The sequence below is a fragment of the Citrus clementina genome, unplaced genomic scaffold, assembly GCF_000493195.1.
Source record: "Citrus clementina cultivar Clemenules unplaced genomic scaffold, Citrus_clementina_v1.0 scaffold_5, whole genome shotgun sequence".
Classification (NCBI taxonomy): domain Eukaryota; kingdom Viridiplantae; phylum Streptophyta; class Magnoliopsida; order Sapindales; family Rutaceae; genus Citrus; species Citrus x clementina.
The window spans coordinates 37,732,831-37,747,535 of NW_006262201.1; the positions used below are offsets into that span (position 1 = coordinate 37,732,831).

Genomic DNA, 14,705 nt, shown 5'->3' on the forward strand with positions numbered 1-14,705 from the left:
ACAAATATAGTTAGAAAATCCATCACATAGCATTGATATGATGCAAATGTAATGAAAATGTGAGTTGTTTTGTTATTTATCACAAACCAAACAAAATCATAAAATAATATAATGTCAAGAAGATGAATAAATAACACAAAGTCAGTATAAAGTTTAAAATACTTTATTCATTGGACAAACAATGCATCTAGTTGTAATCTAAAATCTCAACACATTAATTATTCATAAATGATTTTGAGAGTGTAGAGTGAATTTTTGTTGTGTTGAGTGAAGTGGTATGGGAATAAAAAAAATTGTGTTTTAGAGGTGATTTATGTGTGCTTTATATTTTTCTTATCAAGCATATATTTTTTGCGTATATTTAAATAAAAACCCCTTTGTTACGTTATAAAATGTGAAAATCATAAAATAAATTTTTTTTTTTTATTTCAACAAAATCGCATTAAAACTTAAAGGAAATATTTCCGAAATCAATGTGCAATGCATCCTTGTTATAGCTTTGTACGTCTAAATTTAATCTTAAATTTTAAAACATTAACCATGATAAAATTTTAGTGTGAGCGGTAATATATATACTTATCAAGGACTTAGCTACTATACAACCGTGATACCATACCACTCTTTTTGTCTTTATCTCATGTAACCATTGGATTTAAAAGCAAGTGATCTAATGCACAAGAGATGACCACGTTTGTCTCAAAACAAACCGGAGAAATCGGTTAAGAAAAAGTTTGGTAATCAATGAACAGCAATCCAACTTCAGAACCCAAATTGTCCTCACCGTCCCAATGACATCCAAAGCTTGATCACTAATCAAACTACACCTCCCTAAATCCAACTTGGTCAAACCTTGAGCTAATTTATTAACAATCGAAATAAACCCAACATTCCCAGTACTCTTTCTCCTTCTTCTCAATGAAACTTTACATAACTTTGAACACCCATTTACAATAGCACAAATACCATCATCACCAACATCATCAAAATCTTGACGTTTTTATTTGAGATTAACATAAAAAATCTGCATTTTAGGTCATGTTTTGACTACAAATTGGAGATGGGCATTGCTGAGAAATCTCGTTGATTCAAATGAGCATAAATTTGGGAATTTGGGTAGAAAACTTTGGAAAGAATCGAGTTCAATGACCCGAATAGACAAACGGGTTTCACCCTAACTCTTAGCCATCGCTTGCAAACAAGAGAGAACGAGTTTCTGTTGTTTGAATCGTTGATCCAATGAAAGATTAGACTTAATTCGTCATCACCTAGCGTTAACATAGCCATTGTTTTTCCTTTTTTTGCTATAATCTTTGTGTATTGAAGCTGTTTGTTAAAATGATTAAGAGGGAAAGCGGAATAGAGAAACCAGGGGACTCTTGTCATTGGATGTGTGATGTGGGAAATAATTCGGTTTGAAGAAATGCTTGCCTTGTGAGTGTGTTTGTACTTAGCTTTCTTCTACTTCGCACTCAAAAGCCAGTTGTGGGAATAAATTAATTGCTTGCAACAAATCTGATTCAGATGATGGTAAGAAGAAATCTGATAGCAATGAGGGTGAGACCAGGTCAGAGGAGAGGTCTGGAGAAAAAGTTGATGGTCAGGGAGAGGAGAATGAAGATCAAGAGTTGGAGAAAGGTTCTGATGATAACTGGCTTCAACGGTTGACAGTTCATGCCTCAATAATCTATTAAGCGATTTTGATCGTTGGATTCAATCGTTTTACATCTAACGACACTTTACAATAAGGACAAAAAACGTGATACGGTATCACAGTTGTACCGTAGCTGAATCCACTTATCAAATAGATTTGCTGAAGAAGTGAAAAGAAAATTATTTGAGTGAATAACTTGCAACTTAAGGGGGAAAAAATAAAAATCATATATAAATAAAAATCAAAAGGTGTAGGTTCGTTGAAAAAGAATTTTCGCGGGAGTTCTTCTTCCGGCTTTGGCACATCGCCGTAAAATAGCCAAAACCTACCTAATTGTGTGAAATTTTGAAGTCTTGGACATGCAATCGAGCTTAGTAACATACAGAAGCTGAACGATGGCCACGGTACCAACTCTTCTCTGCGCAAACCCTTCATTCTTTTTCTCCATAAAACCATCAGCTTCTCGACGTACAACACTCCTCTGCACTAAACCACCCCTCTCCGTTCTCCACTTCACTTCATCTCCGTGTTTCCATCAGCGGCGCCGTTTTACTCGCAGCACTGTGGTTAATGCATCTGTTAAGGTGGTCTTTTCTTTTGCTTCATTTTGTCTACTCTTGTTTGCCCACCCCGTGTTTGATGAAATGCTTGTCCGTTGATGTATCTTTAATTTCATTTTTTGGTCCTGGTATCTTTTTTAGGAGAATTTGAGTCGTGTTAGGAAGACTTTGGTTGATTTTACGAGCCTGAATTACTGGGTTGTGAGGGACTATTATCGTCTCGTTGAAGCTGTTAATGCGATTGAGCCACAGATTAAGAGTCTCTCGGATGAGCAGGTTTGTGTTTCACATTGGTTTTCAGATGATTTTAGTATTTTTATCTGAATTAGGAGAATAACGCATTGTGTTCTGTTCTATGTAGTTGACTGCAAAAACTGCTGAGTTTAAGCAAAGGTTGAGACAAGGGGAGACGCTAGCAGATATTCAGGCTGGTTAGAAGCCATAAATTTTAGTGTTTCAATATTATTGGATTTTTTTGTAGAGTTATATTATCGTATTGTTCTTATATTAACTTGTTTGCAGAAGCTTTTGCTGTTGTTCGAGAAGCTGCTAGAAGGAAGCTTGGTATGCGCCATTTTGACGTGCAGGTCCGTCTTTCTCTGTCTATCTGTGCAGATATTTGTGAATGCAACTATTCTTGTCTGCAGATTTTTTTTTTTTTACATCTGCAAGCGTGCATTGATGCTCATACCAAAATGTGGTTGAATTTATGCATATATGTTTATTTATGTCTTAATTTATTTGTGGAAATGTGCTATTTGTTTAGACGTGGGTCTTTGTGTTTCCTAATGTTGCAATTAATGTCAGATTATTGGGGGTGCTGTGCTTCATGATGGGTCCATTGCCGAGATGAAAACGGGTGAGGGAAAAACATTGGTTTCTACGTTAGCTGCATATCTTAATGCGTTGACTGGTGAGGGTGTCCATGGTATGTTGTCTATTCTGAAATTTCTAGAAGTGGTTGCTTTTCAGCAAACAGCTGTGGTTGTTAATTTTCTTAGAGAACTTGTTTATCTCTGCGAAGGGGTTTTAAAGCATATTTCTGAAGTTATCAGTACATAATTGAGATAGTTTAATTGTTTGCATTGTTATGTTTGGAAATTCCAAACTTGAATTGTGAATGCTTTGTTGTTTGGTTTACTTGTTTAGTTGCTAACAAAAAAAATTACATTGTGAATTTTTTTCCATTCCTTAAAAACTAATTTGTTTCTTCTTAAACCAGACTGATTGAATCAGTTTGCTGGATGCCAAGTGGAATTTTTTCACATTCTTTGATAGTTGTTTACTTGGATATGCAGTATCATGTATATCAGTGTCATGTGCAATGTAGATTACAATATGTTTTTTTCTTTATGATTGATGGTTTTTTCTAAAAGTATCGTCCTTTCTTTTCACTGAAAATACCTGTTTCTCCAAATTGTAGAAAGGTTAAGATTTAATTTAATTTTTTTGTTATTTAAAATTACATTTTTGCCTTAAAAGTTTGTGGATACAAGTTGTGAATTTGATTCACCATTCTGAGTTTGGAAGCACTTGCACTATTTTGAATTCTGTTATTGATGCAGCTTATGTATTTTTTTTTTCCTTCAATGAAATCAGTTCTTTGGTCATGGAAACTTAAAAAAATTAACTAAGGTGAAAACATTTATTCTCTAAAAGTTAAGGTAGGCTACTGCCGAAACCCAAAACAAAAAAAAAAATGAAAAGAGATTTTACATTACTTTGGAGCTTAAGCTTTCAGGAAATGTAAAATTTCAAAGTCAATAAGCTTTAGTGCTTTACATGAAAAATGATACTATTGGAAGCTGACCCCCAGATGGCCATTCTTTATGGGTTTCTAATTTGGAGAAAAGAAGAGTCGTGAAATTCTTGAAGGAATGTGATAGACCCTCGATTTTGTTGTAGAGGAAGTAGATAATTTGACAGGAAAGGGATATGTGTTTTATTGAAATTAAAAGGAACAAGCTAGCAGCCACGTAGTTCGAGAGACCTGGTTCTCTCCCAGAGCCAAGGCTCAATACAAATAATTCTCGATATCCATACACTTTCCCTTGTGCCCCTTTTATTGACTACATATTATCATAAATAATTCCTACCCATAAATACCCAGATTCCATGGCTATTATGACAGATATTGGTTACCATATTCATACCCGAACAATGTTCCCAAACTGCCCGTAAATCAAGGTAATTAGCAGCTAGGTACTTCCTCTCTTGCGTCGCGCATATGTGTACCTAATTGGTGGCCTATCAGAATGCTTATATTGGCGGTAAGGGATGTGGAAATTCTTGAAGTACTGGCATGAGAAATTAATGAACAGTTTTATAGAATATGATGGATATAATAATCAAAAGAATGTTAAACAAAGGGGGACATAATTACGTGAGTGGTGCTTTTACACATTTTTTATTCTGGTGACCAATCGCATGCAAGTAATTTGATTTTTTCCCCCAAAGCCCAGCAGTGGTCTTCTTACAGTATATTACAATTTGATGGAACCTGTAGTTCAAGCAATGCTACACTGCATCCTTTTTGCATGACACTGATGATGTTGCATTTTTTGTTGACAGTGGTGACTGTTAATGATTACCTGGCTCAACGAGATGCTGAGTGGATGGGGCGTGTTCATCGCTTCTTAGGTCTTTCAGTTGGTCTTATTCAGGTATATATTCACTACAGAGTAAGAAATACTAAAAATTGAATTCCAAGAATAATATGCTGGAGGCTTGAGCGACTGAAGCTGATTCCTGGAAAGCCTCTTTGTTTTGCAAGAAACATTGTTTTGAATCACTTAAAATTCTAAAACTTTTCCTGCAAATAACTGTAATTTTATCTGCTAATGCTTTCATATTTAGAGAGGGATGACTCCTGAAGAGAGAAGATCCAATTACAGATGTGATATAACATACACCAACAATTCTGTAAGTCATTCCTAACTCGTGGTGATTTAGTACATTTTCCTGTTAGTTGGTAAGTGCATGTTGTTTCATTTTGGACTTAATGGCGGTTACTTGGGTGCATTGTTGACGTGTCTAACTGCACTTGAATGGCATTTCGGTGCCTTCCACCCAAATGTTTCTTGTTTCTGACGCAAAATATCATTCTGAATGCCCTCAGGAACTTGGTTTTGATTACTTGCGGGATAATCTTGCTGCAAATAGTGAACAACTTGTGATGAGATGGTATGTTTTAGGACTGTTTTCAGATTTCTTCTTATTTATTTTAATGGACCAATATTGAATAACTCAAAAAACAGGCCGAAGCCATTTCATTTTGCGATAGTTGATGAAGTTGACTCTGTTCTCATTGATGAGGGGAGAAATCCATTGTTAATAAGTGGTGAGGTAATTTAGGGCTGCTTCTTTGGTGGCCGCTCTCGATCAATTATATGGAAGCTATTGTAGAATCTCTTATCAATTATTGGTATTCAAATAGGTTACAAACTTTTTGAGTTGAACTAAAAATTGCAAAGTAGCTTCACAATAGATGTTTCCTCTTCTCCCTTTGCATATCAGGCTAGTAAAGATGTTGCACGATATCCAGTAGCTGCAAAAGTTGCTGAGCTGCTGGTGCAGGGTCTTGTAAGTCCAATTCCTTGCCTTCGTGTTTATTACAACTTCAAGTACCTCAGCTGCTCTTCAGCTGACAAGTATATTAGAACTTTATATTATACATAAAGCACTGATATAAATAAAGTAACTTCTTTCTGCCTCAATGTGGTTGACAGCATTACACTGTGGAACTTAAGAATAATTCAGTCGAATTGACTGAGGAAGGAATAGCTCTTGCTGAGATGGCTCTTGAAACTAATGATCTATGGGATGAAAATGATCCTTGGGCAAGGTGAATATGAAAGTCCTGTTTCTATCTGTAAATCCATTACTGCGATTGACTAAACATGGGAACTTCAAAATAAATCCTTTATTTGCTTTTTTATAAATTTTATTCTTTACTGGACTCTTGTTAAAGCTTTCTTGTAAATATTTAGAACATTTGTACTCCCGATAATATATATATATATATATTATTTTATTTTATTTCTACATTGAACATGTTGTGAAATATTGTGATTTGGAATCAATCTGGATAAAAAGAAAAAGGTCTGGTCAGTTCTAAAATACCAAATCCTGACCAGAGTTGCACTGGCTAATATTTCAATTTTCATCCTCGTGGTTATCATTGATAATTTGCAGATTTGTGATGAATGCTCTGAAAGCTAAAGAGTTTTATCGACGGGATGTCCAGTACATTGTTAGGAATGGGAAGGCTCTTATAATTAATGAGGTATTAGAATAACATCTATCTGGTGGCTTGATTTTAATGCCTATTGTCACTTTTTCACCCTTTTTTGCATTTCAACATGTAATGAATTTCGTATTAGCAAATATATACATGTTTGCTTTTGTGTGTGGGTGTGATATTGTCTGTTGTGTGCACGTCTGTCTTTACCTATGATTGTTATCCCAAAGATAATAATTGTTTGTTTCATTATTAGTTGCTTGCTCAGACACCAAAAAGCCTGGCTATGTTTAATATTTTAATTAGATGAGTGAATACACATGGAATTGCAAAAGAGGTATGCTTCTGCAGCCTCTTAAGCAGCATCTCTGTGATTGATTTATTAGGTTTTGATTATTGCAATCTGTTCCAAAAAAATGTCATGGATTGAATTTAACAAACCAACTTTCAGTATATCTATCATGAAATCATGAACTTGGACAAAAATGATACATATGATGATGTAACCAATGCTACCACATTTTGAGGTGCTTTGTTTCATACTCATTAGATGAATGATTTATGAAACTTCTGCAGCTGACTGGCAGAGTTGAAGAGAAACGGAGGTGGTCAGAAGGAATTCACCAAGCTGTAGAGGCTAAAGAGGGCTTAAAGATTCAGGTACATGTTAATATTATTGAACATATTCCTGGATTATTTTCAACAACAATTACATTAGTTATGGTTGTGTTTCTCTAATTCAATGTTAAGGCCGATTCAGTTGTTGTGGCTCAAATCACATACCAGTCACTGTTTAAGCTCTACCCAAAGCTCTCAGGGATGACTGGGACTGCAAAAACTGAAGTAAGGATGATCATACGAAGTCTATCATTCTATTCAAGCAATAATTATTTTCAGTTTTCATGCAACATTTTTGCTTTGTGTCATTTCAGGAAAAGGAATTCTTGAAAATGTTCGAGATGCCGGTTATTGAAGTGCCCACAAATTTGCCAAATATTCGTGTCGATTTACCCATACAATCTTTTGCTGTAGGTCATTGTATATTTGTTGTCCATTTTTTGAGATGAAACTAGCATTAAAAGATCTAACTTTTGTTTTCAAAATGAGTTATACTTTGAATTCTGCATTTTCTCAGACTGCTAGGGGGAAATGGGAATATGCTCGTCAAGAAGTTGAATCCATGTTCAGACTTGGCCGCCCTGTTTTAGTTGGCACCACTAGGTAAATTCTGGTTGATGGTATTAGAATAGTGAATGACGAATAGTGCGGATTCAATATTTTATATGGCAAAATTATCGTATCCTTACATCTGTAGCCTAGTAAAAAAATTTTGCTAGGTGTTATAATGTTTAAAATGTGTATCCAATTCAAAGTAGCTTGCATTGCAATCTGCATATTGAGCAAATTTTTCCTGGCATACGTAATTGGAATTTCTATCTTATACATAAGTTTTATGATCTGGAAATTTCCTATTTAAGAGCTGCCTTTGTACCTTTGTCCATCTTACAATTGGTTGGAGGCAGTAGACTTGCAAGTTGGCATGCATTGAAAAATAATGAAACTGGCTCCTATTTCTACCATTTTTGAGTTGGTAAATCTTGTCAGTGCTGCTGCTCTTTTATATTTTATTTTGGGCTTTCAAGGGTTCTGCTGTACTCTTGAATGGTTTATAACTGCTCACACTGGGAGGTCAGGAATCCTACAAGGATGATTAGCTATTGGATTAGCCCTTCTTGTATGAAGAGAAAGTTTGGATCTGCTTTGCATGGATGTGATTTGTTCACTAAAGAGAGGACCTTTATTTTTTCAATACAGCTGGTTTGCTGACTTGTAATCAGATTTAAATTTAAGTCAAACACTATTGGGGATGAGAGTGTCTGTATCCAATGAGAATATGTCTACCATGTTAAGTAGGCTATGATTGAAACTTTTTCAGAAAGGAATATTGTCTGGCTATTGCAGTGTTGCTATTATTCCCTGATGGGAGAACATATAAGTGTTATGTGCTGTCATTTCATTAGATTAATTCTTGTCCTCTTACCATTTAGGTGCACATTTTATCCTTTGTTGCCATCAAATGCTAATTATTTAGCTTTAAGTACCAATCATGAAATTTCTGCTTTCCATTAACTTATTTTTATCTTTATCTTTATTTTTATTTATTTATTTTTTTTTTGTGAGGAAAGTTACGCTATTGGTTAGATGTATTTGTTAAATATTCAAATTGCTGTTTCTTATCTTTTTGATGCAGTGTTGAGAATTCTGAATACTTGTCAGATCTGCTGAAGCAACAGGGAATTCCTCACAATGTACTGAATGCAAGGCCCAAGGTTTGTTAATTTTGTACTAAATGCTATGTGGATAAAAATTGTTGATATAGGATTTTTGTTTTATAACCTATCATTACGTAACTTTTACCAGTCTGTAATTTGCCATTATTTCCTCAGTATGCTGCAAGGGAAGCTGAAACTGTTGCACAGGCAGGGCGAAAATATGCTATTACCATTTCTACAAATATGGCCGGCAGGGGAACTGATATAATTTTGGGAGGAAATCCAAAAGTAAGTCTGCTTGCTTGATGATTTATTTTATACTTTGTAAATTGTAGACATAATTGCACTTTAGCATTGTTTCTGAGTATTGACAGTAATAAAATGTGTACTTGCATATTCTCATGCATTTTTATTTGTTATATCTTTGTTAGGAGCTTCTTTTGATATTAAGGGAATTGACTTCTTACTCGGTGTTGTAATATATACAGATGCTTGCAAAGAAAATTATAGAGGACAGATTGCTTCCGCTTCTGACACGAGAGGCCCTTAATGTTGAAGTTGATGACAAAACTAGCTCGCCGAAGGTGGTTACTTGGGTTACTATTAGCTGTCACACAAATTTAGATTTTAACTATTCTTTTGATGTAGGTACTGTCCGAGATAAAGCTTGGATCATCATCATTAGCTTTGCTAGCTAAGGCAGCCCTATTGGGTTTGTGACTGCACTTTTTTTTTTCCAAAAAAAAAATATTCCGGGTTATCTTGTATAAATACTTTTACAGTAATCACAATGTTATTTATTCTTATTGTGATGGCATTTTTTCCATTTCACATGTGAATCACAGCTAAATATGTTGGCAAAGCTGAGGGTAAGAGCTGGACATATCAAGAGGCAAAATCATTTTTCTCTGAATCTGTGGAAATGAGTCAGTCGATGAATCTGAAAGAGTTACAGAAGCTCATTGACAAACAATCTGCGATGTACCCTCTTGGCCCTACTGTAGCTCTGACTTATCTCTCAGTTTTAAAGGACTGTGAAGTTCACTGTTCCAATGAAGGGTCTGAAGTGAAAAGACTTGGGGGGCTTCATGTGATTGGGACATCTTTGCATGAGTCTCGGAGAATAGATAACCAGGTGAGCAATTGAATGTAGCGAAAATATAGTTGAAGCAATTTCGTATCAAACAGTCCATTTAATTAGTTTTCAGAAGGTATATTTATTCTTTATATGCTACATTTGCTTAAACAATTGGCAGTCAAAATCAAGAAAACTGCTTCTTCTTTTTTAATCAACTAAACAGTGTCTAAGCTTGTGCCTTTTGTTGTGTCCTACCCCCCCACTCTCTCAATCAGATATGATATAAGTCAGTTGTTCAACAGGCTATGTAAATTATCCATCCTTGTTTAATTGGGCTTAGTTCAGCTAGTTTAAATTTGGTAACTAAAATTTGTTCATCACTGCTTTTGTATATATGTTGCTAAAATTGACTATTCGTCCATGTCTTCTCTGGTGATATTATTAGTTTGTAGTTGTTAAGAGAGCATGATGAATATAGTTAAGGGGAAATGAGAAAGAGATGGTGGAGAAAAGAGTAAAGCATGGGATACTGAAGCAACTTGAAAGCTGATGGTATAGGTATAGCTGAAAGACATGATGAAAGAATATATAATATCCATGTTTCATTTCATTGCTTTCTTTTCAACAGCTTTTCTTCATGGCTGTCATGCAACGAATAAAGTTAAACTTGATGATCTGAAGCTTCTCTATGTTGCAAATTAGTAATTTATTTGTTGTTACAGTACTTTGTCATCCAACTCAGAGATAGTTCTAATTTTTTTATGACAATGATTTTTCTAGCTTCGTGGCAGAGCAGGACGGCAAGGGGATCCTGGATCAACACGGTTTATGGTGAGGTACTGTGCCTCTTGCGATTTGTTTTCCTCTTGAATAAAATTATAAACTCATAGCCGTACAAGTATTAATTGTTTCTGTTAACTGTATGCTCTTTTCACACTTAAATTATAAGAAACTCTAATAATCAATGATTTCAAAACTGTAAAAATCAATAAGAAAAATTTTTCATCCTAAAAAGATAGAGAGAGAAATGGACACTATAAGTTTATTTTTGGAGCTGCAAAAATTTAACCCTCTCCTGATAAGTTAACCCTCTTGTTTGAAAGCTTAATGCATCTTCTTGGGACAGAAATGCTCTTTTCATTAAAACAATTATTGGGCCTTTTGAAACTCTTGATTTGATCAACTTTGATCTATTGACTGCAAATCAATGGATGCCCGCCTTATCTTTTTCTATATCTTACATGCTTCTGAGCAGACAAGACACATTTCTGTGTAGCTTTTCCCATTCTTTTTAATAACTAAAATGAGTCACTTGCTCAAACTCCAATGCTTACGGAGAGCGGATGAGTGATGAAATGAAGCGGTCTGCCCAAATTTTCTGACACTAAAAAACCAGATTGACAGTTTCAAGCGATGAATAGATGGACTGAAAGTAAGATCGATGGGTGACCTTTAAAGTCCTTTTGTCATGCACTTATCAGAATAAAAAATAATGGGGGAAAAATATGAAGTTTTATTTTTTAAGATTCCATATGTATAGACAAAGATAAATGCAACTTGCTACTTGGTTTTTGCCATGGTTGTTTGGCCTGAAGATGCTTGAAGAGAAATTTTAGCACACGACTTTGATGCTTTATTTCTTGTGTCTGATTAATGATGTGAATTATTTTGTATAAAACACAGTTCTAATGGTTCTAAAAAAATATAAAATTTGATTGACTGCTCCAAGAATACCATAACACTTTTCTTCCACATTGTTGTGGTAGTCAATTGTTGTAGTGTCTACTTGTGTAACAGCTTGCAAGACGAGATGTTTCAAAAGTTTAGTTTTGACACTTCATGGGCTGTAGATCTTATATCACGAATTACCAATGATGAGGATATGCCAATTGAAGGTGATGCGATTGTAAGACAGGTGATGGTCTACCTCATGTTCTTGATGGCATTTGCAATTTGTTTTTTCATGTATATCGTCTTTCTTTATTCAAATTTAAATGTACCATCATCTCATGACTGATCTGGACCATCACGAATTTTAGCTTTTAGGCTTGCAAATTAGTGCAGAGAAGTACTACTTTGGCATAAGGAAGAGCTTGGTTGAGTTTGATGAAGTATTAGAGGTATGTGTAAAAATATTTCATAATGTTTCATTTGTGTACCCTGCCGAAGTCGTTGGTAAATCATGGATTTGATTGGGTCTTAATGAACTTAAGAATCATGAAGGAGACTGCCCCGAAATTGTTAGGCAAGAAAGATAAATTCATCATAAAGTCCCAAACTTTTTCTTTTGCACTTTTTCCTGTTAAACTTAAACTGGTTCGGTATTGTAAACACATACACAGATATCCTTTGATACTACAATCATTAGTTATGATTGCGCTAATTTTGTTCATTCTTCTTCTATCAGGTTCAAAGGAAGCATGTGTATGACCTTAGGCAATCAATCCTAACGGGTGCTAATGAAAGTTGTTCTCAGCAGATATTCCAGTAAGGGCCTCTATGAAGTTGTGTACAGTATACACACATATTCATTACCTATTGTAGCTGACTTCCTGATTTCAATACGAATTATATTACAAATCCCTTAGCAGTACCCCTTCACAAGTCTATTGCTTTTAACAAAACGGCTGAGCAAATGTTGAAAAGAATTTTAAAAAAATGGAGGATAGAAATGACAGTATTGTTGGTTGATTAACAAAGTCACCTTCACTGTCTTTTCTTAGTGAAATTTTTACCAAACTCTGCGGCATTGATAATTGACTTAGTAGGATGGATAGCCATAATGTAACCTGAGTTGCATGCTGTTTACAGTAGAGAGTTTAATATCACTTATCACCTGTATCATTGTTAAGAGTGAAATTGTGAAGTGTGGTGAATTCATGTTACTAGAACTTTCGGTTTAGAGTGTAGAAAAATGGGTGAGAGAATATTAGAATCCATTACTGCTTGCTATCTTTCTCTCATTTTGCTCGTTTATGAACACATAGAGGTTTCTTTGATTTGGATTCCAAGGATTATTTTCCCACTTCATTATGTTGGCATATGAGACTTGAATGCTTCTTTTCATTTTGTATCAGATGGATGACTGTATAATTCTTAAGTTTAGCTATAAATATTTATTGTTATTGAAGAGAGCTGCTTATAGGTACATGCAAGCAGTGGTAGATGAAATCATCTTTGGAAATGTTGATCCACTAAAGGTAGGTTGGTTTACCTTTAAAATGTCGTATACTGCTTCCCACCAATTCTTACTAAATTTCCTTAATTAATTCACTTGCTAGCATCCCAGATACTGGAGTTTGGATAAGTTATTGAAGGAGTTTATTGCAATTGCAGGGAAGATATTGGACGGTAAGCTTATTTATAATCACCGGTTGGATAATTAATTCTCAACATAAATGCTTATGAAATGGAATTTTCCCAGACTTATTTGCAGGGATATCTGGGGATACTTTGCTCAAATCCATTGAGGAGCTGCCTGAATTGAATTCCATAGACATTAACAACTTTTACTTCCCAGACTTGCCAAAGCCTCCAAATTTGTTTAGAGGAATCCGCAGGAAGAGTTCTTCGTTAAAACGCTGGCTTGCTATTTGCTCTGATGATTTGACCAAGTGAGCACAATCTTGATAAAGATGTATAATTGGCAATTGCTATTGTATCTTGGACGTATTTCTACAATTTTTTGTATTCTATGATCCACTGATATGTCTGCTGCAGGAATGGAAGGTATCGGGCAACCACTAATCTCCTCCGCAAGTACCTTGGAGACATTCTTATTGCCTCATATTTGAATGTTGTACAAGAATCTCGATATGATGATGTGTACATGAAAGAGGTTGAGGTGAAGTTTTTGCTTCAAGTGCTATTTTCTTCTGTGGACTGGAAACTTTGTTTGAGTGACCCAATTGAAACAAAAACAAGTTGATAATTTTATTTGTTCATATATTAAGGGCTTCCTGGTGCATTTATAAACAAGTTGATAATTTTATTTGTTCATATATTAAGGGCTTCCTGGTGCATTTATTCATAATTTTGCCTCGGTACTTTTAGTTGACATCAGTAAATTATGCCAAACTTTGGCCTTGGAGATTACGACTTTCCACGTTCCGTGACAACATGTTGCATCATAGGAGCAATAATCCAAAAACTCAAATCCATCAAATGAAAATTTCAACTTTAAGCAATGTCTTCTATAAACTGCTTTAGTGGGTGTAAGTTCTAGTTAATTCAATTTCATTCATTCACCGGTTTTTTCAGCCTTTTATTTGAGTGATGAAATCAAGTCATTTCCTGGACATGCTATTTCTATTATGCTTTGCTTTTTGTAGCATAGAAAATGTGTAAAATTTTGTTTGATGAATATGTTTGCTGTTACTAGAAATGATGCAATTCTGTGGAAAAATAGTGTAAAGGAAGTTTTACTTGTCTTCTAGAATTTTTTTACCCCTGAAGGATCATATCCAGATTCTAGAATTCTGGACTGTTGTTTTACTGGTTGTTCAGAAATTTTACTGTTGTTTTACTGGTTGATGACTTTCTCCTTTGGAATACAGAGGGCAGTTCTTGTCAAGACTCTAGATTGTTTCTGGCGAGATCATCTCATAAACATGAATCGACTTAGTTCAGCGGTATATCATAATATATACTTTTCTCAGATTTAACTAAATTTGGGTATCCTATAAGCATGTTCTAACAAGGAAAATCTGTTAGGTAAATGTAAGAAGCTTTGGTCACAGGAATCCTCTTGAAGAATATAAGATTGATGGGTGTCGATTTTTCATCTCGATGCTCAGTGCAACCAGGAGGCTAACCGTAGAATCACTTGTCCAGTATTGGTCATCACCGATGGAGTCCCAAGAACTGTTTCTATCATAATAAAAGGTATGCATTGCTTCTGCTC

At 34.9% G+C, this 14,705-nt stretch overlaps 1 protein-coding gene across 5 annotated transcripts in view; it reads left to right on the plus strand.

Annotated features, from left to right (window-relative positions):
- The first annotated feature begins 1,900 nt into the window (after positions 1-1,900).
- Positions 1,901-14,705, plus strand: part of LOC18041500 (protein translocase subunit SECA2, chloroplastic) — a 14,638-nt gene continuing 1,833 nt past the window's right edge. For 2 of the 5 annotated variants that reach the window (XM_024184748.1, XM_006434215.2), the window contains exons 1-31: positions 1,901-2,235; positions 2,353-2,487; positions 2,573-2,642; positions 2,734-2,798; positions 3,019-3,139; positions 4,783-4,874; positions 5,068-5,133; positions 5,330-5,394; positions 5,469-5,556; positions 5,728-5,793; positions 5,940-6,055; positions 6,406-6,496; positions 7,028-7,111; positions 7,202-7,294; positions 7,384-7,479; positions 7,587-7,672; positions 8,703-8,781; positions 8,899-9,012; positions 9,213-9,308; positions 9,373-9,436; positions 9,570-9,859; positions 10,583-10,638; positions 11,600-11,717; positions 11,842-11,922; positions 12,210-12,289; positions 12,948-13,002; positions 13,084-13,153; positions 13,227-13,416; positions 13,523-13,646; positions 14,359-14,433; positions 14,516-14,683. In XM_024184748.1, coding sequence (XP_024040516.1) covers positions 2,047-2,235; positions 2,353-2,487; positions 2,573-2,642; positions 2,734-2,798; positions 3,019-3,139; positions 4,783-4,874; positions 5,068-5,133; positions 5,330-5,394; positions 5,469-5,556; positions 5,728-5,793; positions 5,940-6,055; positions 6,406-6,496; positions 7,028-7,111; positions 7,202-7,294; positions 7,384-7,479; positions 7,587-7,672; positions 8,703-8,781; positions 8,899-9,012; positions 9,213-9,308; positions 9,373-9,436; positions 9,570-9,859; positions 10,583-10,638; positions 11,600-11,717; positions 11,842-11,922; positions 12,210-12,289; positions 12,948-13,002; positions 13,084-13,153; positions 13,227-13,416; positions 13,523-13,646; positions 14,359-14,433; positions 14,516-14,680 — 3,180 coding nt within the window. In that variant the 5' untranslated portion in view covers positions 1,901-2,046 and the 3' untranslated portion in view covers positions 14,681-14,683. Of the gene's footprint in view, positions 2,236-2,352; positions 2,488-2,572; positions 2,643-2,733; positions 2,799-3,018; positions 3,140-4,782; positions 4,875-5,067; positions 5,134-5,329; positions 5,395-5,468; positions 5,557-5,727; positions 5,794-5,939; positions 6,056-6,405; positions 6,497-7,027; positions 7,112-7,201; positions 7,295-7,383; positions 7,480-7,586; positions 7,673-8,702; positions 8,782-8,898; positions 9,013-9,212; positions 9,309-9,372; positions 9,437-9,569; positions 9,860-10,582; positions 10,639-11,599; positions 11,718-11,841; positions 11,923-12,209; positions 12,290-12,947; positions 13,003-13,083; positions 13,154-13,226; positions 13,417-13,522; positions 13,647-14,358; positions 14,434-14,515; positions 14,684-14,705 lie in introns of those variants that run through there. The other 3 variants (XM_024184749.1, XM_024184750.1, XM_006434214.2) reach the window with 3 other exon arrangements.